Source organism: Seriola lalandi, unplaced genomic scaffold (genome assembly GCF_002814215.2).
Source record: "Seriola lalandi dorsalis isolate HSWRI2012SDOR001 ecotype SW California unplaced genomic scaffold, Sedor1 jcf7180002054874, whole genome shotgun sequence".
In the NCBI taxonomy this organism is placed as follows: domain Eukaryota; kingdom Metazoa; phylum Chordata; class Actinopteri; order Carangiformes; family Carangidae; genus Seriola; species Seriola lalandi.
Window position 1 is genome coordinate 620,722 of NW_019525427.1, and position 22,947 is coordinate 643,668.

General features: G+C 42.7%; 1 protein-coding gene across 1 annotated transcript in view; it reads right to left on the reverse strand.

Moving 5' to 3' along the window:
• Positions 1-7,561: 7,561 nt before the first annotated feature.
• The window catches only part of chrd (chordin), a 19,489-nt gene continuing 4,103 nt past the window's right edge, over positions 7,562-22,947 (reverse strand). Inside the window, exons 4-21 of the mRNA XM_023428357.2 lie at positions 21,629-21,778; positions 21,383-21,494; positions 21,048-21,135; positions 19,847-19,988; positions 19,449-19,586; positions 18,465-18,547; positions 16,094-16,241; positions 14,505-14,611; positions 13,507-13,786; positions 13,099-13,340; positions 12,882-12,995; positions 11,616-11,807; positions 10,872-10,965; positions 10,611-10,667; positions 10,216-10,319; positions 9,714-9,977; positions 8,861-8,954; positions 7,562-8,662 (exon numbers count right to left, since the gene is read on the reverse strand). Of these exons, the coding sequence (XP_023284125.1) occupies positions 8,598-8,662; positions 8,861-8,954; positions 9,714-9,977; positions 10,216-10,319; positions 10,611-10,667; positions 10,872-10,965; positions 11,616-11,807; positions 12,882-12,995; positions 13,099-13,340; positions 13,507-13,786; positions 14,505-14,611; positions 16,094-16,241; positions 18,465-18,547; positions 19,449-19,586; positions 19,847-19,988; positions 21,048-21,135; positions 21,383-21,494; positions 21,629-21,778 (2,474 nt within the window). The 3' untranslated portion in view covers positions 7,562-8,597. The remainder of the gene's footprint in view (positions 8,663-8,860; positions 8,955-9,713; positions 9,978-10,215; positions 10,320-10,610; positions 10,668-10,871; positions 10,966-11,615; positions 11,808-12,881; positions 12,996-13,098; positions 13,341-13,506; positions 13,787-14,504; positions 14,612-16,093; positions 16,242-18,464; positions 18,548-19,448; positions 19,587-19,846; positions 19,989-21,047; positions 21,136-21,382; positions 21,495-21,628; positions 21,779-22,947) is intronic.

Consider the following 22,947-nt stretch of genomic DNA (forward strand, 5'->3'; position numbering starts at 1 on the left):
CAGAACCAAGACAGCATCCACATCCACACAATCCCCATACTATTACCTTTCCATAAGAATGGGAAGATGAGAGGATTAATACCAATCTCAAATCTCTGAAATACAAGAAGTTAACCTACAGCCAGCACCTAGTTAGCGTTGCTTAGCTCTAAGTCTGGAAGCAGGACAGGCAGGTGTCCAAAGGTGTAAAAATCTACTTACCAGAGGTTAGTAATTAAAATAAAAAGCTATTAAAATGTTTAATCTGTACAGAAACAAATAGAACCTGTGGCTTTATGAGCTTGTCATCCTGCAAAAATAAAATAAACCCATAGTTTGTCAGTGCAAGCAGTTCATAACGCTGACTCCAAGAATTTGCTGCACCAAGAAATTATGTGGGTTGTATCCTTCTGTAAATCAAAACTCGTCTTTTATACACTTCAGATGTTTGCACACACAAACAAATGAGATATACCATGTTAATTAATGAGCTTTAGAGGTGCTGGGAGGTGGATTTTGTTACCTTTGAACAGAGGCAGGTTAGCCTTTTCCCCTGCTTTTAGTCTTTGTGTTTTCATATGCACTGTACAGACATGAGTCCTATCTTTTCATCTAACTCTGGTCAAGAAAGCAAACAAGAGTATTCCCCAAAATATAAAAATATTCAGACATGAAAACACCCATGTCTCTGCAGGATTTGACAAACTTGTCCATGCTTTTGTGATTAGTAGATCCGACCACTGTAATTGTGGTCCAGTTGTCAGATATCCAGCTCTCAGATCTTTACAGTGGCTTCCTGTGTTGGTTTGTAAAGCTCTAAAAAGGTTTAGGTTTATGGTTTGGCCAAAAAATATTTCTGATCTCACATCATCTGGGACAGATGTGTTTACAGATGTGCACACAGGGCAGAGTCTTTCTAAAACTGTGGTGGTTATGTATAGTGTGTTTTTAACATACAATGGTAACTTGTTCCAGTTTCTTGCACCACTTAATATAAAAGGAACAAGCACTTTAATATGTATTCTCCTTTTTAATCTGTATTATTCAATGTATCTTAGATTTTATTTAATCATTTTTAAATCTTATTGTGACTTTTTTACAGTTCATATATCGCTGTGTTTATTTATGTCATATTTAAATTATTACCATGTTGAAAGGTGCTACTCAAATTGCTTTTAGTTTATGGGCGTCATTAATCCTTATTTTCAAAAGTCAATCATAAGAAACTTTATGTCACTGTGACATTAATATTGTTTGACTTCCTGGACTCCATACTTCCTGTTTCAATTTGAAATATCTCACCTGTTGTGTTCATTGTTTATTCTACTTCCTGCCTCATTGTGTTTCCCACTTTTTGTGAACAGTGTGACCCACCCAATTAATTGCAGTTGTGTCTCTTTACCTGCTTTGTTGATGGACTTTCATTCCTTGCCGCTCCAGATTGGATTTTGTTTCTCCATCGAAGTGAGACCTCTGTGTTTTTTTCTTTGTTGAATGAATCTCTGAAGAGCCTCAGATGGTGTGTTTTGGGTCCTGACATCCTTAAACCTGTAACGAACACAGCAGAGAGAGAAAATACTGTAAAATCCCAGATGTCATAGAAGATGTGCAGACACTGAGTACAGAAGGTAACAGAAGTGTGGAAGTGACCTCTTCAGGTAAAGTCATACTGAGGGGGAAGAAGGGAGAATGTCAAAAGCAAACTTTCCCCTCTGTAATACAAAGCATTTCACACCTACGTTTTTTATAATATATATTTTTATATATTTGGCCGTCTACAAAGCATCGAGTGCTTTACTTTCGTCCTTAACCCCAGAGGGTTTTTCTTTGCTCCAGGCATGAAAAGTTGAATTTCCAAGAAAATTACTGTCAAAAATCCTTTGGATGATTTTGTGCAACTTTTCCTTGATCCGCTCCCAGATGCACCTGCACCTGTTTGTGTTTGACTGAGGAGCCTGAAGATTAGACAACTGGCTTAAGCAAATTGCTGCCATACTGCCCTTCAGCAAGGCATTTACCCTGCAACTGCAGCAGTGGAGCATGTAACCAGTATTTCAGCAGCATAAATACAGTTCAAACCATCTCAGAACTGTTATTTATGGAGCCATAAAGGCTGCTGTGGCTGTTGCAATGGTACGAGCCTAAAGAACCATTTTATGATGCTATATAGGGCTCGTGTGTATATATGGTCGGTTAAACACTGTAAATCTTCAGTTTAATACTGTGATTTAAAATGTGGGTTCAGCTTCTCACAGCAGAGGGCAGCAGTGATAAAATATTGATGGCTCATTAATATTTTCCCCAACTCTCCCTCTACAGTGTATTTGAGGAGAATGTCTGAGGGTTTCCCGACCAACTCCTTCTGATGAATTCAACACCTTGAATATATATTGTATAAAAGATTTTTCTACTTTTAAATTCCTAATAAAGAAAAAACGGTGACTACTTCAATCCCATCATCCTGCCAGTGGTTCAGTTATTACAAACATGCAAATCTAAATTTATCAGTGCATCATAAATCATAAAGCACGCTTTAAGTATTGTAAACATGCAACATGAAGGGGCTAAACAAAATGCAATTTCCCTGTTGTTTCCCACAGTTACACATATATCAAAATGTAGTCATATACAGTAACATATTACTTCACAAGAAATCCCTGTTGTGTGATTAAAAATTGTCAGACATACAAAAGCAGGAGATCACAAAATTTCCAATAACACTAAATACTGCATGTCGCAGTGGATTTTTGTGTCATTTATTCCCTGTCAGTCCTAAACCCACTGGTTTGCACCGACTCCCACAGCTGGCTGCATCTCTGCTGTGAACTGGGATCAGAATAACTACCACAGCCCTGTCTCTTAGCATCTTATCACTTATCGTAATATGAACACTGATAGTAGATCATGGGGTTAGTGAGGTAACATATTTCACCCAGTGGCTCAAAGTAATTTCAGCCTTTATAACTTCAGTAGCCTGACTTATGAACGCAAGCCTTTGACTTTTTTTTTTTTTTTTTTTTAGAAAAATGACATTTGCAAGCAATTCTACATTTCCAGAGAATAAATGTTTTTCTGCTGCATTAGTTCATCATTAACACCCAACAGCTCTTTATCAGGGGTGGGGGGGGGGTTTCAACAAAAAGAGTAATGCAATTCCTACGTGCCACATTTTCATTTGTCACTTTTGACATTTGCATAAATTCTATTAAAATACACAACTGCTGATACTTCACAAATTACGACAGATAATATAGACTTAACTGTCCTAGGGCACAGGAATAACATATCTGACATTTAAGCCTTTTATTTTTGTCAAAATTGCTTTCAATTTCATGAACTGTATGTTGTGTGATTATTGTGATCTATTAGTAACTTGAACTTCACACACTGCTGCAGTTTATGGATTAAGTTTATTGATTTTGTGTCACTTCCAGCTGATGTTTTTTCTAGAGTTTATGTTAGCTGGTTTACTCCTGTGTGTCAATGACGATGTTATTACTCCTGTTGTGTAAATGATGTGTAATCGACTAAAGAACAGTTATTTTTACAGGCTCCAGGCCTAATTGTTGGTTGTTGGACTCATGCCACCAGTCACACCTTATCTCAGTCATGTGTTCTGGCACGTTGTGCTACCTGTCGAGATTTGTTACTCGGCGGTTGTGCGCATGCGGTTTAGGGTCATTAGCATCTGCTATCGATTCGAGTTACGTTAGCATTTTTCGACAAAGCGGCAAAACTCGTCAGACCACCGGATATCGTGGCCCAGACTGGGTCGAGTCTTGACCAGAGTCACATGTATAACAGCAGCAAGAAAAAAAGCACACTGGGAGCAAACAAACACGCAAAAACGTTTTCATACCTTTAGACGTCGGTTGAACCGGAAGGGGCGGGGATGACACAGAGCTAACGAGAGCTAGCTACGTTCACCGTCCTCATGCGTTGATTGGGCAGCGTTGGCGCCAGTTTTAGCAAGATGGCGGTGGTATATAAAAATTCAATTAAACAGTAAGTGGTTGCAATTTTCCTTAAAAATGAAGAAGAAAAATGGCAGCAGTGAACCAACCATAACAAACCGCTGGTTCTTTTTACAGATGCGCGAGCAAAGTATCATCTCCTCTTCATCACGCAGCTCCCCAAACAAAACAAACCCTGACCCACCTGGTACTGGAGGTAAGTCTGACAGTGTCGGAGGTTTTGAGTTTACTCTGTCAAAGATCCTATTTGATTGGTAAGATGGCTCACTTCCATGGTAAAATGATGTAAAATAAATTAGTTGAATAGAACAGAAACATTGATCCATAGTGATTTGTTTGCATAAGCATAAATTTGAGACGCTGAATAAATGAATAAATTGAAAAGTGATATTTTTATTGAATGATAGCACAAAACTGTGTGTAAAACTCAGCGCTTAAAGTTCCCACGCAGTATGTGACACTGAAGTTTCAAGTACAAATTTTGACTTTTTTTTTTTTTTTCTGAATCTGATTGGACAGTGACAATCCAATTGATAAGCAGAGTCCAATCAGAGGGCAGGAAGTTACATTCCTGAAATCCTGAAAGGTGTTGTACTTTAAACAGCTACATGAAGGTTAATTCTTTATTTTAAAGTTAAGGTTAGACTTTTTACAGTTTTTATGTTAAGGTTTGGGTTAGGGTCTTGAGAATACATTATGTCAATGAGAGGTCCTCACAGTTATAGAGAGACAAGTGTGTGTGTGTGTGTGTGTGTTAGCAGTTGTTGGGACTCGGGTATGGGTCTCGTCTTGTTTTATAATTTGGGAGAAATAAGTCAGTTAAAGAAACAATATGTAGATATTTTGTAAAAACTTTCAAACATCAACTAAGATTATCAAAAGAATGAATATGAAGAAATTACAGTCTCAACGTTATATCAAAGACATATATGTAGTGTTCACTGAGATATCTACTGAAGTTAGCATGCTAACTAGCTAGCTCCAGCCCGTTCCATCTCGTAATACCATTCTGTATCTCAAGAGATGACGGTGAGTCACTGTACTGTCCAGTCTGTCCTGATGATGAAGTAGTAACTGTACTTGTTATAGGCTATAAACCTGAAAACCTCAAGCACAGTTACTGATGCAGCTGTTCTCCCTTGTGTTCCTCAGGCTCTTGTGGCTCGTCCTCTACTCCTGCTGCCACTACATCGTCCCCGTCTCCCTGACCAGGCTGACTGGGTGTGAAATCATCATCATGGTCAGTCTAACAATAACTGAAGAAAAAACCTGCCAGTTACATGATCAGATTGCAAGGTAGACCTGTTAGCTGAGGTAAGCTCAATGTGACGGTTAGGCTTAAAACTTTGTTGTAAGTCCAGTCCTGGAACATGCATGTAGCACTCTCTCATGCGCACCCCAAATGACAAGCACACAAAGCGCCCAAACTTTCTGGTAATTATGCTTCCCCACTAGTTGTTTGTAGTGTAAATTTGACAGTTGGACACTATTTGTTGTAAGAGAAACACAGAAAAAGAAAATGTAAACTTTGTAATATATACATTTTTTTAATTTTCATTTGGGGTAAGAATAGTTTTCTGATCATAAACAGTCTGTGATAAATTCGATGTTACATTTTTAGATGTAGGCAATAAAGATGAAGTGATAATTGTGTAAAACAGGGTGATACTGGTACTAATTATTCAACAAAGCCAAATTCAAGCACAAGAACATCTGTTGACACCCCCACAGGGTGTTGGTGATGGTTTGTAAAGCAGAAGAGGACACATGAGTCCCAGAAGTTCCCACTGCTTTATTTTCTCAGTGGGACTATTAAAGTGTTAATCATCTGTAGACAGCATCATGAGTGCGTGAGGGAATGAATAAGTTTCATGATGTTCGTGAGTGACTTTCAGTGTTTGTGAACTGCTTTGCGTCCTGTTTTTCTTCAACCACAAAGAAGAAGAGGGACCAGAGTCCAGTTCATCACATGCGACTGATTTAAATTTAAATACAGTAATAAATAAGCAGAATAAGTCACCACAGTGGTGGTCAAATGTTTTATATCAGCAGCAAACTAAACAAACATCTGAGGAGGTGTCAGTGAGCTGCCTTTTCTTTTCAATAAACCTCTGCCATGCTAAAAAAAAAACATTTCACAATTTAGCATTCACGCTAGAATGAAGAGAATACCATAACAAAAATGTTCAAATGTTCAGAGTAGTAGTTGTGAGACTGCTCTGAAATGCAATTGTTGCATTAGCAAGAATCACACACACCTACACACAAGAAGTCAAACAGATGTGCAGGTGCAGGGCTCAGGCTGGTACATGTCTCATGCTTCTTCATAGTCTTCCACAGACTGTAGCTCAGGATGCTTAACCTTTAACCTCCACCTTCCGGCTCTGACAACCCCCACCCTCCTACACCGCTCCCTGCTGCACTGATGATGACTTTCCAACATGTCTTTAGTGTGAATGCATACACATTTACACACAAAGACTCTGCTCTGTGCCTGGGAGAGGTCAAAAGGTGCCGGTAGAAGCAGCGTCAACCAGCTGGTCAGCACCTTTGGCGTAGTACTGTGTTTTGGCCAGCAGAGCGCAGTAGTAGATCTACATATATATACATTATATATATTTGTGTTTGTGTGCTTGTTTTATTGTATTCCTGGGGTCCAAAGACCTGGAGCGGACTATACTTTTGGTGTCTCACAGCTTTGTGGGGACCAAAAAGCTGGACCCCACAAGTTTAAATGGCTGTTTGAGGGTTAGGATTTGGTTCTAGGGCTAGGATTAGATTCAGGTTCAGGTTAAGGTAAAGGGGTAGGTAATGTATTGTGTCAATGACAGGCCCCCACGAATATAGTAAGACGGGTGTGTGTGTGTGTGTGTGTGTGTGTGTGTGTGTGTGTGTGTGTGTGTGTGTGTATTTGAAAGAATTCTACTTGCCCTTTGGCAATGTGTGTGTTTCTGATTCAGGCGTTTGTACATGTGTACATCTGCGCATATGTGTTTATGCTTCAGTCTGTCTGCACTCTGCGTGTGTGTGTGTGTACATGGGGAAATATGTAAGGGACAAAACATTGCAGAACACATGTGGTGACTGTCTGAGGAGGAAAGGAAAGGAAAGGAAAGAAGGAGGGGAAAAAAAGGACAGGAACAGAAAGACAGGAAAGGAAAATATTGTGTAAAAAGAGAAGAAATGGCAAAAGGACAACAGGAAATGAAATGACAAGACAGTGAGGAAATCAGAGGAGGAACGATGTAACAAGGAAAGAAAAGAAACAGGAGAAAATTACAGATAAGAGTAAAAAAGTGTGGAAGGAGACGAAGGGAATCGCTAAAGAGCGTAAAGAGGTAAAGACAGAACAATGGAGAAACAGAAACAAAGGATTAAGTCGGGTCAGTCTGGCCTGTCATCCCTCTGTAATCACGGCTCCATATGTGAAAAACCGTGAGGGAAGAGAAACAGAGAAGGAGCGAGAGAGTGAGAGAGTGGAAGAGTGGAAAACTTAAAATCCAGATGAAAAACAAAGATATAAATGCAGAGAGGGAAACAAGGGAGGGATTATTAGTGGAAGCTGGTTTGCGGCGGCGTCCAAAACAAACCCACAGGCATTCCCTCTCTTACCGACAAACATCTTTTTTTATTTTGTCTCCACACCATTCAATAAATACAAAATACAAACCAGCTCCATATTCATAAACGACAACGATAGAAAATCCATAAAAATATTACTTAATTTGAAACAGAAATAGGAACAATCGAAGCAGAGAAGCAAATGAGATCAACAGGAGGTGAAGACGAAGCTCGTGTTTGTTAGTGTCACGCTGAGACGGCAGCAAGTCGAGACAAACTTCTCCCCCAGTGAAACACCCCTGATCCTTACGCCGACACGAGTGATATCAAGTGGAACTATATTTTTACAGCTAATGAGTAACAGTATTTTTTTTTAAGTTTATTGTGTTTCTCTTGTATTGCTGATTAGTCATATTCTTTTCTGTTTTTTAAAAAAAATAATAAAAATAAAACACATACACACATCAACACTCACACATTCACACAGTCTAAGCAACACTTTCCTGACTACGTCCAGTGAGAGCGATGAGAGCTACAGTAGCTATGGCTGCACTTCAAGAAGAAGCCCTGTCAATGAAATACAACAACAACTCGCACAGTCTGACCGACATTCACCATTTTAAAATCCAGCTCCCAAACATCAACAGCACAAGAATCCCATTCACAACAATCACCAGCTGTGTTTTCTGTTTGTTTGTTTGTTTGTTTTTTTACATATATATCTATATCTACATCTACACCTTTTGTCCTGTTGAGCTGCTGTGAAAAAACTGAGAAAAAATAAAAAAGAATCCAGCAGAAATGAAAGGCGGGAAGCAAAAAGGCAGCAGGTTTATAAAGTCTGGTTGGTCCTCTTCGTAGCTTCATCCCTTCACTCAATGAGTCTGTTCATTTTATTATTATTTAATATTCCTCTGTCTCCGCTCTTCTCTGTTCATTACAATCCTGAAGCTGATAACGGGGGTGGGTGGGTGGGTGGGAGGGAAGAAAGACCCAGTACGGCTCTGGGTTCGGGTCCATCTGGGAGGGTGAGGGTTTCAATGGGTAGAAATGGGTTTTTCTGTGTATGCGTCTCCCCACAGATCAGTGTCTCCAGGTTCGTCTTTTGTCTGGAACTTTCATCATCAGGTCGTCTTCCTCTTTGGAGTCTGTGGGGAAACAGAAAAATCCAAATTAAGACACGAGCAGTAAGATGTTTGTGTCGCGTTGATACCGGTGGTTAGCTTCAAATGTTTTAGCCACGTTAGCAGCTACCTGAGGCAGCGCTTTGTGTGTGTGTGTGCGTGTGTGTGTGTGTGTGTGTGTGTGTGTGTGTGTGCGCGTGTGTGTGCGTGTGCGTTGCTCACCAACACATTCAGGACAGCATGAGCCCTCTTGACGGGTGATGTTGGAGCAGGTCAGTACTGGACATTGCTTCCTCTGACACTTGGTCACACCGTGCTGTGGAAGGAGGAGAGAGGAAGGAAGGAAGGAAGTAGGGGGTTGGTGAGAAGAGACAAAATGAACAATGTGGGTGCACGGGGTTAAAAAGAGACACTCTGAGGGTACGACAGGAATCATGTAAAACTCGAGAGCACAGAGTTTCTTACACCATCACAGGAGTGTCAGAATAAGAGGAAGAACAGGCTAGACTGTTCATTTATCCAGAAACTGGTCGATATCAATCTGATTGATTGTGAAAAGATTAATTTAGTTTTGCTCTTTTGTCATACTTAAGTTGCATTAATTGTTTTTTTTTGGGGGAGGGGGCAACACTGACATATTATCACCTTATAAAGTTTATACATGTTAGAAAACTGTTGGTTTACGGTGTGTTTAAGTCTAATAACATCCGCTCTTAGCTGATGTGGTTCATATTGATGAACTAAAGGTAATTCTCTGTGGTGACAAAACGTTTCACATTACACATAGTTATTTCTTTGTATTTTCATATAAAATATATTGATTACAGCAGCTTTAAAACTCAATTAGATCAAGGAGGCTTCTTCCACGAGTTCAACATATTTGCTGAAGTGGTGGCTTCAGTATCGGAGCGCTTTTATTTTGTTAGGTTACAAGAATTTAGTTTGAACTCTGAACTGTGATTTGTGATCTGTGTTCTAATGATCTTTTTAAAAAACATCAAGTGATTTCAATAATCAATAATTTACATTTTATTTCAGGAAATTCCAGCAGTATTGTAATGTGAGTGGTACTTACGTCACACCAGCAGTTGATGCACTTCATCTCCCCCATCGGCGGGACCCAGGGATGCCAGTTGTCACTGTTCTGGTAATAGTTCTTGCCGAACTTGCAGTGGCGGGGGCCGTCGGCCTGCATCATGTCGCTGTGCTCCAGGCCCGCCGCCGTCCTCTCCTCCTCCGGACACTCTTTACAGCAGTCGGAGGGGTTACGTCTCACGGGATGACTGCAGGTCAACACGGGACACGTCACCTTCTCACAGTGCACCTCCCCTGTAGATCCCTGCGAAGAAGAAGATGATGTAGCATCAGCAGCAGATTTAGATTAGCTGACTTATTCTTTTTTTTCACCCCCCCAGACAAATAGTTTGAAAAGTCTGAACAATCCCCAAGAAAGAACTGATGAGAAATGTATTTATGCCCCAGTTTCTTTGGAGTCTAATACAAGATAAATGATCCATTAAGGGCTTTTGGAAAGTAAATCCAGCCAGATGTGAGTTGGTTTATTGGTGTATATTTACCTTGCAAGTACAGACAGCACATTTAATGTAGCCAAAGGGAGGTACAAAGGGATGCCATGTGGTTCCTGGGGCATGCATCTTCTGGTCTCCTTCAAAGTAACAACCTGAGAGAGAGAGAGAGAGAGAGAGAGAGAGAGAGAGAGAGAGAGAGAGAGAGAGAGAGAGAGAGAGAGGGGGAGAGGGGAAAAAAAAGGTTACTGAGGACAGTCGGTAAGAAAATGCCTGAATGATTCAGAGTTAACTTTAAACTGTAGGCAGAAATTCAAAGAAAGAAGCAGAAGTATGAAAAAGCACAATAAAAGAGAGAAAAAAAGAGGGCTTCAGAGGAAAAACGAAGAAGAAGAAGAAGAAGAAGAAGCCAAGTCGGAGACAGGGGGGGGGGAGGTGGTACATACCTTCAGGATGTTCTTCCACTCTCTCTGGAGCTTTCATGTCCTTGGGCTCTTTCCTCTCTGCGCAGGAAAAAGGAAATGGAGACATAAAAGCAGAATTAGTTTTCAACTTTATGATTTCTGCGGGGAAAACTGGGATTTCACCCAAAAGGGATAAAACGTCCAAAGGACTCAAATCAGCATATCTACTATAAAACACGATACGACAAACACTGATACATCTCATGTGCAGCTTTAAAAAAAAAAATCTCTTGAGGGTCTCACCGTCACACACGGGGCAGCACTTGTCCTCAGGCTGGATGGTCCTGGAGCAGGTCAACACCGGGCAGATGACTGGATCACAGATCACCGTTCGCTTCTGCAGGGAAAAATGTGAGTTTTATTTGTGAGAAAACATGCATCATTGCTGGTCAAACCTCTGAAGGTCGACGGATGTTTCTGTTAATATATCTGCGATAATACGGAGGAGAAATATGGTTTGACTTTTGTTAAAATCTGTTGACTTTCCATTTTCTGTTTCATATTCTTGCATGACTGTACATGACTCAACGCCGGAGCTTGAAGGCCTCGAAACAGGCCTCTAAAATTAAAGCAGAGGGACACACCTCCACTCCATGATATTAGAAAATCTCATTTGAAGCATTTATTGTACATTTATCTACTATTTCACTCATATATTGCACTATTTATTAAGAACCTAAGACTTTGGTAAACCCATTTCAATTCATCCACATCAGTAAAGGTTTGGAGAATTTCACAAACGGGGCTTCAGTTTTGCAGCATTTGGGGCCAAATTATCTTTTTGCACACAGCGCAAAGAGGATGAAGAGGATGAAGAAGGGGCCTCATTATAGAAAGAGCTGAGATTGTTCTGATATATACACTTGGGTATGATGTCATATGCAACCTTTTAAATGTAAGAAATGAACCAGAAATCGAGAAAATACCCTTCGAGCTCAGAGGGTTTTAAACCAACACTCGGTCGCTGCCTCTGTTTGTCGTCTTTACCTGGCAGCTGCAGGAGAAGCACTTGTCGTAGCTGGGCGTCCAGCGGGAGCCGTGAGCGTGGTGCTGGTTCTCGAAGAAGCAGGTGTGAGGGTCTTTCTTCAGCTCCTCCGGGTCCTTCACAAAAAGGTCGTCAAACTCGGCCTCATCCACGTCCCCTCTGGTCCCGAACTCACAGTTGTTCGGCACGTGGACCTGGAGAGAGGAAGCGTGTCGGGGAAGAGGAAGGAGAGAAGAGACGGTTAGGACATCAGAGATTCGTCAGACACACCTTGACTGCAGGCAGGTATCAAGCTGACTCGTTAATTGTCCCTAAGTGAAGCGTTTGTGCGCGCCCGCAGCAGATGGCTGTTTATGTGTCGGTCCTGTTTGCTATTAGAACAGCTGGACCCCGCTGAACAAAGAGCTCATCAAACCGGTGCACCTGCGAAGCTGCAAATAGGTTTGTGGGCGAGTGTGGTCTGCGTTTGTGTGTTTTCTGAACCCCAATAAAACTTTTTACTTTTCAACAAAGTCTCCGCAGGCAGACAGCACCTGCCAGTGAAAGTGTGTGTTTGTGTGGGCCGGTGAGCGATAAGTGAGCAATCACACAGACACATAAACACTCAGATGGTTGAAGGAGGCCCAGAGGACTCTACTCCTCCTCCTCCTCCCCCTCCTCTTCTTCTTTCTTTAATCTAATCTTCTGATTTAACATGTTTAGGATTTGGAAAATCTGCAGAGTGGGAGTGAATTTCTTTTTGTTTTTTCTTTGGCTTGGCTCTGAGACGCTCACAGTTACATGATGCAACAACTTTAAAATCTAAAGACATTTGTTTTAATTTAACATTAAACTCAAATTGCAAATGTGTAATTGTCTTCAGAGCTAATAGCATCAAAATGTCATCAAAATTTTATTGTGTTACTCTTGATTAAATTGTTGTTTTGTGATAGTAAAAGTTTTTCTGCCTCCTTTCCAATGGTTTTTGTCCCAAAAAAATATCCACATTGTGTCCCTCAGTATTTGTCCACATCAGGATCTGTGGCTCTAAAACCTCTGGACTCTCAGAGCCCAGGTGTCGGACGCTGCCTGTTCTATTTTACAGGAGAAACTGCCTCAAATTAAGAAACGAATATATGAAAACATCTAAATAAATAACTAAACCTTTGTGAAGAAAGAAATGCGTCAGCTTAATATCTTCACTTATGGTGAATACATGTGGATAAACGTGTTATTCAAATGTGTAAAATGAAATTAAAGTGTTGGTTTCGTGGCTTTTCTTCACATACCCGTCCTCGTATTTCTCCTCGGGGGTTGAGCTTGGTGCTGACTTGAATGAAAGCTGTTCCCTGGTCCAGGTGTCGCAGTAATTCAACACTGATGTCCTTTAATACTCCCTGAGCCTGGAGGAGAGGAGAGGAGGTGAGGATGTGTTTCCATGTGATTTATTTAAAGTATTTTCTGTACATCTGTGCATGTAGTTTCTCTGTGTTTACACCCGAGTACCTGTGATCCATAGAAGCCGGTGAGCAGCCTCTTGTGCGCGGCGGTGCTGTCGTCTATCTCTCCGATCTCAGCCAGCCCGTGGAGGTGGGCGTTCACGGCGAGGTCGTCGGCCCTGCTGAGGCCCGCGACGGCGATCTCGTAATGCAGGTGACACTGCTTGTCCACGGACACCCAGGCGTGCCCGGAGGCGCCGGTTCTCACAGGCGGAGACACGACGTGACCGGCCAGAGGCGTGGGCAGCTCTGGAGGAGGGAGAAAATGAAATAAAGCGAGTTAAAGTGAGAGCGGATCCTGCACATTTATAAAGCAGTTCCATGTGTTTTCGTGTGTTTCTTGAATTTCACAAAACTCCTTCCCACCACAGCCCCCTCCTTCCTCCCTCCGTCCCCCGCTTCCATCACTCCTCACCGTGTCTGGGCGCCTCCAGGCCGCTGTAGAGCAGAGCCTTTATCTGCCCCCTCAGCTCCCCCTCCTGGCTGTGCGCCGTGGCCACGTTGATGAACAGCTCGTTCTGCAGCAGCATGTGGATGTGTCGCGCCTCCATGCGGCTCCAGCTGCCCGCCGCCTGCCCCGTGGCCTTGCTGTACTCCGGCGTCAGGTCGTACAGCACCGAGCGCTTGTTACGCCGCCTCGGCTTCAGCTCGATGGTGAGGCCGACCACGTCGCTGGTGAGACCTGCAACCTGAACCTGGAGGAAGGAGGTGAGACATGAAATGGTTACATCCCCTCCGTTTCTTTTCACTTGGACGTTTGAAATTCACCGTGATGTGAAACCAGAAATCTGATTTCACATTCGAGGATTTGTGACACTGCAACAGGATTGGAAGTTGTCGTGGTTCCAAATGTCACTCAACACAAGTGCGATGCAGAAAACAAAAAAGTACGTGCATGATGAGAAATTCTGCATTTTTCAATGAGGGAGAAGCAGATGTCATTTTAAGAATTTTTAACAAGGTAATTAAACTTTTCTGTGGAAAATCAGACAGAAATTATTACTCAAAGCTTAGTTTTATAGGTCTGAAAACGTGCCTGGAGGGGTTGTTTAACTAGAGATTAGTTATGGGTATGGGTGAGTTTGATTAGTTTAATTTGACATCTGTAAAAAGGGAAATTAATTCAATGTTTCTGCCTTGTTTTATCACTGTTTGTTCAGTTTAATCCCAATTATTTTTAAGGGTTAGGGGTTAGAGTCCAAAGTTTTTACTGTAAGTTTTTCTGGTGGAAAATTGGGTTTCCAACAATGTCACGCCTCTACGACACAGTAAATATGACAGTTTTACCACAATTAACCTTAATGGTGGAACATAAGAATAAATAATTACAGTGGACTTTTGTGAATCTACTGAATCCCCCAAAGAAAGTCTGATAGACAACAATCTCGCTCCTAAAAGTGACCATGACCTCACCTGGTAGTCCAGCGTGCCGTTGTCGTGGAGGTTGAAGATGGCCGATCCCACGCCTCCCGTCTTCCCCGGCGTCAGTGCATCACCGCTGGACATCACACTCTGAATAGCTGAAACAGACAAAGACAGATTATTATAAAAAAGATAGAAATAATTTTTAAAAAAACAGGCTCATTCCCGCTCACGTTACTTATCTGAAACCCATCGCTTCTCCCCTCGGAGTTTCCCTCCTTTAAACTGTAGTGGAGCCTGACAGCATGCGAGATGAGGCAACGATTTCATGTCATGTTAAAAATTTGCTGGTTGGTTGACGGAGGGGACGTTTACATTCCCTCACGTTCTGCAGCCACACACACACACACACACACACACACACACACACGCACACTGAAGCCACATGCCCATAATGTCATCCCTTCACCAAGAGAGAGTCATTGAGGGGACAGATTCAATTGAAGCACTAATCAGGAGGCGTTTCTGCTTGTGTAATTGTGTGAGACCTTGAGCCAAAAACATACATGTTGAAACGCTGACTGGTGCACACACACACACACCACACACACACACACACTAAAAACCCACCCAAGGTTAAGCCTTAGAATGAGGTAACCCTTGTTGAATGCAGTAGGCTTACAAAGATTGAGCTGAGAGGACAGGAGGGAATGAGTAACAGAGACGGACGAGAAAAAAGTGCAGAGAAGAATTTTTTGAAATGACACGGAGACAGAAAAAAGCCAGAGAGGAGGAAGGACGCCAACGATACACACAAGACGAGGTGAACCGAAAGAGCGAAAGAGAGGGAGGAAAGGAAGGAAAGGAGTGTGTTAGGTTTGAATTCTTCACACATAACGTCAAGCTGTTAATCACAGCAATGGAACACCAGCATGGAGAGTCAGGTCCAGCAGACTGTGACCTTGGCAGCACCAGTGTGTGAGAGAGCGTGTGTGCGTGCATGTGCATGTGTGCGTGCATGTGTGTGTGTGTGTGTGTGTGTTTGTGTGTGAGAAAGATTTTTCGAAAAAAACAAAACAAAAAAAAAACATCTTTATGCATATTTGCGTGTGTTTGTACGCACATATTTGTTTCATGTTGTGCAATGAAAAGTGTTTCATGGCGCTGGTGTTCGATGTTCATTTTCAAGTATGCATCCCGTGAAAAAAGACCATGTGTGCGTGCTTTTTACGGTTTCAGGCGATTGGGCTGTCCACAACATTCCTGAAACTACTTGTCTTTCCGTGTCTCTCTCACACACACACACACACACACACACACACGGACATGCATACACAGTCTTGGTGGGCCACCAAGTCAAACAGAAGGTCTATAAACATGGCTCCCCCCAGCGATAAGACTTGAAAGGATGGAGACAGGAAGAAAAAAAAGAAGTATTTATAGAGGACAATGACAAAAACAGCCACAGATGCCCGAACACAAACCAACTGCGACGCGAAAGCCCATTCATAGCGACCGCCGTGTTTGTTGTATCTACGGCATCGAGCAGCGACTCGCTGAAAGCTTTCATGTCTGTCACCCGTGTGAAGGTAGTTTGTTAGCATGAAGGCGGGAGGGAAAGGAGGGGGGGGGTCACTTACTGTCACAAGATTTCCTGCCGGTGATGAATCCGGAGATTTGTCGGGGATCCTGGTCCTCTGTCGCCACGGCGATCTCCAGCTGACCGCGAGAGAGCCAGAAGAGTTCGCGGCTGTTCAGGTCTGTCAGCACCTCAGCAAAATCTGGATCCTGCGCAGATTGAAACAGTTAAGATACAAAACTCTGTTCCAGTGTGAACAAAAATCTTTTCAGCACCAGAAATTAAAGTTTTATGTCGACAACAACGTAATTAAAGCTCCATATTTTCTTCTTCTCCTGTGTTTTATGTTGAAGTGTTGATCCATAAGAAGATATATTTGTGGTTTTAAGAACCAAAAACCATCTTGATGTGGTTTTACATCTCCTCTCTCAGGCTTCTCTCTGGAGCTCCAGTAACAACAGGTCAGTGAGCCAATCAGAAGAGAGGAGGCTCTGAGCCTCTCTTCTGATTGGCTGACTGTTTTCTGAGTGACTGAATAAAAATATAGCAGATTTCAGGTAAAAAAAAACTCAGAGAAACCAAATCCTGCAAGGTTTGGATGGTGGGTCCAGGTGGGCGGGGCTTAGGGCATGACTGACTGCCTAGTTGTGACATCACAAAGTTACAGGAAGTGCTGACGGCTGGTTTTAAGGCTCAGTTTCTAAATACAGGCTGTGTGCATTTCTCTGTGGACTGAGGCTTTGATACTTTCACAGTATTAATATAGAACCAAGACCTGATCTATAATCAAACAACACATGGACAGAGACCATATGAAGCTTTAAAAAAAAAAAAAAAGTCAGAGCAGATTTGTTTCCAACTAAAATGAACTTGTCACATCAGTTTATACCAAACAAAAACAAGCTGAGCCCCAAGAGCAAAATAGATCCCAGGACAGTAAAGTCTCCTCTTGATGAGATTAATTCAGCAATCACAAAAGCATCACAATGTCAGAATCCATTACAGACACTGACAGTTGTTATACATAAAAAACACAGATTTTAAATCACCGCGTTCATGAGTGCATGCCTGAACCCTGGGCAAAAAATATGGCCCGCATTGCCTTAACACGTTTCATATTGAGTAGAGTTTAATTTCAAGCAGGCCCGACTGGACTCTGGCAGGATCGGGACGTTGAGAAATGCTGGATTAATAGGACAGATGTACGAGCGTGTTGAAGAAATGTTACTTTTATGACCTCGGGGCCTCGGTTCAATATAAATATACATGTACCATAAATCCACGCGGTGAGGAGCCAAAACAGAGAAGGGGGAGAGAGAAGGGGGAGAGCGAGGGTGACTCGTATTTGGGAGAATGAATGGAGAGAATAATGAGGGAGAAGTCAGGCGAGTAAGGATATATTGGGGTCTTGTGTAAATCAGGCAGAGCTGTAACAGTCAGGATTATTGGTCCAGTAAAAAAAAAAAAAAAAAAACACTTCACACATTTTAAGAATCAAATTCTTGTCTATGTGTGTTTTTTTTTTTTTTTTTGTAGAGTCGCATCATTTTCAGCTGAGAGTGCTGCGTGCTACAGGCCGCCGTGACTCAGCCGGACTTGGGGGATGAGTCAGCGGTTTGGTTTCGGCGTCTCGCTCGGGGGACACTCGCAGAGGTCGTGTTTGCCGAGCTCAAACCTTTCACATATTTTTCACGGACAGTCTCTCTCAGCGCTCGGCTTGAAAGGAGCGCATCGGCCCTTCATGCAATTCCTGGCAGAATTAAAAACAGACCCGCTTTTCATCACTCCTCCTCCTCCTCTTCTTCCCTCCTTCCTCCCTCCATCCATCTCAGCCCACAGACCACTAACCACTGACATGTGTGCGGAGTGTGTACGCAGTCCATCCCCTCCACCGCCCTCCCTCCCCTCTTTTCCTCTGTGTCTCTCATCCCTCGCTCACATCTGTCTCCTGCAAAAGCTCCGCTCACACACTTTCTCTCCTCTTGTTATCCCTCCCCGTGTCACTCTTCTCTCCATCCATTTCTACTTCTTGACACGTCTCAGGTTAGCTAGCTGTGATCAGAGTGGCGGCGGCGGCGGCGGCAACAACAGCGCTGGGGATGTGGTGACCAAACCACATCCGTCTCTCAGAGAGGAGAGGAGAGACGAGGAGAGGAGAAGGGGGAGGGGGGTGTGTGTGTGTTGCTGTGTCATATGTTCCTAACCGACGACAACAACACTGCTCCTCCTCCTCCTCCTCCTCCTCCTCCTCCTACTCCTCCAAGATAACACTTTTCCCTAAAACCTCACCACTTACTTCACATGTTGATCAGCTGTTTTTTTTTTTCCGAAACAATTTGCAGGAAAATACGAAAAAAATGATTGGCGGCCATCTTGAAAAGCCGGTGTTTATCAAAGCGTAGACTCAGAGGTAAATGTGTGTCGTCACTCACGTGAGAGGTGATGTTGGCTCGGATCTCTCTCAGGACGTGTTGGCGGTACACGAGCTGGACTCGGATGGGCACCACAAGAGGCTCTGATAGGAGAGAGAGAGAGAGACAGTTCTCATCAATACTTACTAATAATCAACTGTTCAAATTCAATGATTGAAGAAGGTTTTAGAGGTTGAAGGTGCATTTTGTTTCATTTTCTCGTACCCCTTTTTATAAAGGGATTTGAGATAGAAAGGCACACCCCACTTTTTGGTTTTATTTATCTGGATTGGTTTCATTCAATCAATCAATCAATCAATCAATCAATCAATCAATCAATCAATCAATCAATCAATCAATCAATCAATCAATCAGTCATCAATAGGACTTGTTTAGCACACAGAATAAAAGCAATAAAAAAAACAACTAATATAATACTATAACTATATAAAACTATAATAAAATACTAAAACAAGGATGTTTGGAAGTGAGTAAAATCAGAAACAAAAGTAGAAATAAAATAAATAACCAGAAATAAAAGAAAGGTATTAAAAGGAAAATAACTTCATAGAATAAAGGACAATTTGATGCATTATTTATTAACTTTTTTAACTTTTTGTATTTTAATTTATTAGTATTTTTTGGATGCCTATGATTTAAATTTGCTTCATTGCTTTGTTTTAATCTGTGTTCACTCATTAGTTTCATTACTTTTGGTTTCACTTGAGTCCCACAGGAGGATTGGATTGAAAAGGTCTTAAGAAGCCATCACGTTGTTTGAACGGATCATGAAGTAAAAATAAAGAAAAAAAGGATTTCAAATAAATGAGGGTGTAATTTATAATGATCCCAAAAGCCCAGCCTGTAGTTTTTAAAAGGAGGAATGAAAGGTCAGTGTTTGTTGTGACAGCTTGTGACCTTTTGTGACCTTAATGATCCATCCTCGGGTTTCTCTCCGTCTTAAGAGTCACCGTATTCTCTTTTCCCGCCGCCCTTCTCTCTCACCTTTGTCTTTGTGTGTGACGAGTCCCTGCAGGATGAGGATGAAGTGAAGGTTGTTCTCTGTGTCGCTCAGCGTCAACATGGCGATGCCTCCCATGCCTGAATTCTCCTGCTCGGATGTCAGCGTCGAACTGAACGTCTCTGCACATGAGACACACGCACGTTTAACATACTGAGTTGTCTGTATTCTCTTACAGTTTTGTTATACAAATCCTCCTCTGTAAACAAAGCCCTCACTTTTGCACTACATTAATCCATGCGAGGCTTTTTAAGATTACATGAGAATGTATACAATTATACTGATTTGTAAATATTGAGTTTATTGTGTGCTGCAACACAAAAACAAAGGCGCGCAGAATATTACAAAATGAAATGCTAGAATATCCTGCATGCACACGCACCAGCGAACAGAGCTCTGTGTTTGATGATCTTCCCCTCCACCTCCTCTCGCCGGCTCGTCGACGTAGTCATGCGGATGCGCATCTGTTCAGACTGCAGCTGTCGCATTAGAGGCTTGGCCAGGTTCTTCCACACGCCACAGATCTGCACACACACACACACACACACACACACAGACAAACAGGCAGGTGAAGCGAAGACAGGACTGAACATGGGCGCAAACAGACACAGACAACACGCGCACATCTGCTAAATACATCAAATCATGTGATCGCGTTCTCAACCCCCCCGAGGCCGCAAACGTTAACCATAAAACCGCGACTTCTTCTCGACAGCGGAGGGAAGAAATGTGGCGGTGTGCCGGCACCGCATAACTCAAGAGTTCGGGGGTAATCTCCATTTTAATTAGCGATACTCTCTCTGTCCCCCTGCTAAGCGGTGATGTAACGTGTGAAAAATTCTCCCTTTCCAAAAGTTTTTGCTCCAGCAAACTCCCTCAACCCCCCCCACCCCCTTCCTCCTTCCTCCTTCCTCCTTCCCCCTCCTCCTCCTCTTCCGTTTTTTGTGCCAGAGTGTTTTCTCTAAGGTCCTCCGGTGCTTGACACTGACATTTATCTAAAAATAATAATAGGCCAGTTTCTGGGACCTGTATTTAGGGGGCTCCTGCCTCGCTGAGCAGAGTGTTGGGGTCTGAAATGGAATGAGGAGATGTGTGTATTTTGGCAGGAAATGATGTGTAGTGATGGAGGGAGCGTGTAGACCTGCATGAATGGGTACTACTGTTACACCAACATATTAGTTTTCTGATTTATCAGGATAATATCTTTTCAACTTTTTTTTTTTTTTATTAAACCGCAGTCTTGTTCACGTCAAACCTGATGGTGAGCGAGTGTCGACATTAACCGCAGTCGCACAATCAGAGTTTACGATGTTTACAAAGAGCCAATGAAGCACAAGGAAGGAAGTGTCAGTGTGTGTGTGTGTGTGTGTGTGTGTGTGTGTGTGTGTTTATCATTTGTTATTGCAGGGCGAGTTACGAGAGACGAAGTCAGATTTTGAGCATGTGAGACCACTTATCATACCGACACTTCATCTCTCTCTCTCTCGCTCTCTCAGGAAATACACAGACACACATGCACACGTAACAAAAACAACACCAACGGAAGAAAGATTATTTTCTGTTTATGTGACAGTGGCTCTCACCATGTCTGACTGTCCCTTGGGAACCCTGTACTCAAAGGCAGTGGTCCCATCTGAATCCAGGAAGACTATTTTACTTGGGCGGCTCATCCTGCAAAGTAAAGGGAGACAAACAGAAAGGGTCACATAGGTTAATAACTCCGTATTGTTACCTTTCAAACAGCAGAAAAATCTGAACATATTAGTTAAATTTGCTGCTCTAAACTCTTCCAAGTTTGTTTTCAGATAAACGCTCGAGGAGCCGGGAAGTCAGGATGAGCGCCGCTGAATTAAAACTCCCAAAAAAAAAAATTTCATTCGGAGCAGACATTTCAGCTCCGGCAGACGGTGTGTTTTACCTCTGGTATGTGATGGAGAAGGCCAGGCTGGTTCGGGTCAGAGAGAAGCGAGCTCTGGCAACACCGCTGGAGCTCCATGAGTCTGTACCTCCCGTCAGCACGGCTACAAAATCTGCAGGGGGAGGGATTTTAAGATATTTTAAACACATGCCATAATAAGCATTCCTGTTTTTTGTTTGTTATTTAATGTCGTGCTCCTTGTGTTCGTGGTGTGTCTCAATTGTCTAACAAAGTGCTGCTGCTCACCGGTGCGACTCTCCCCGGGCCCCATGTCCTCAGAGCTCAGGTAAGATCTGTCATTGTAAGATTTGTGGAGGTCGTCCTCCTTCTCTTTGCCCTTCTCATGGAAATACTCAAAGCTCTCCAGCACAGAGTCCGTCTGCTTCTTGTCATCATCTGCAGAAGGGAAAAGGAAAACAGTTAAATAAGCCCAGATACCTGCTGAACACTCACACAATATAAAGCAAATATATAGAGTAGAGTAGATGTTAAACACCGTGTGCAGTTTGCCAGTATATATAGCTGTTGTTGGCCTCTGGTTACTCACCTAAATCAAGTCTAATTTGATCTGATTTTGTACAAATACGAACATGTTTTATTCGTTTTCAATTTTCTGGAAGGAGCACCGTTACCGCGAGTGCTTTTCTCATTTCTGGCAAGATAAACCATGTGAACCCAAACATTTCAAAACACATTCTGCTCCAGTCGCTCTCCAAAGTCTGGTGCACAAATGAGACTAAAAGCAGCGGCTGTGCACTTCTTTTCTTTTTTTTCCTCCTCGACTATGTTTTGAGTAAGGATAAAGAGTGTGAAATGCGTGGACGAGGAATGATTTAGAGGATGTCAGACGCCAATTTCAAGCCAATGGTGAAGGTTAAAGTCCACTCCCTCTCTCCCTCTCTCTCTCGGCCAGGGGTAACTAGCTGGGGTAGTTTCTTGCAGCTGAAACAGCTTAAGGAGAATTGGGAGTGACGCTGGTGTGCGATCCCAACAATGACCCGCTGTTCCACACAAGCTGCTGAGCATCCTGACGTCATGCAGTGTCGGACTGGCAGCGGCGGGCCGGTGGACCGTCGGTGTCTTTACCTGCTCTCTCTGTCTACCTGTCATTCCAGGTGTGTGAGTGTGTGTGTGTGTGTGTGTGTGTGTGTCTGTGTGTGTGTCTGTGAGAGCGTGTGTGTACGGCAATCACAAACGAGAAGTTTCAATCCTTTCTGACACCCCCCTCCACCGCTAACACCCCCACCCCCCTCAGCGATTAACGATTAAGTCCAGGGATGAATTTCTGTCCCGGTCCAACCCTGATGTAATGTGTACACCCAAATGCTTTACACACACACACACACACACACACACACACACACACACACAGTAACACATGCTCATTCAGCTGAATACACCGTCATGATCTTGAGAAAGAAAACCACACATGGCCTCTTAGTCAACTTTATTCCTCCAATGTTGTTTTCTGAGGAACTCAGCTGGGTGTCTGCTTTCTTTCTTGGTGTCTGATTCTCACACACACACACATACACACACACACACACACACACACACACACATAT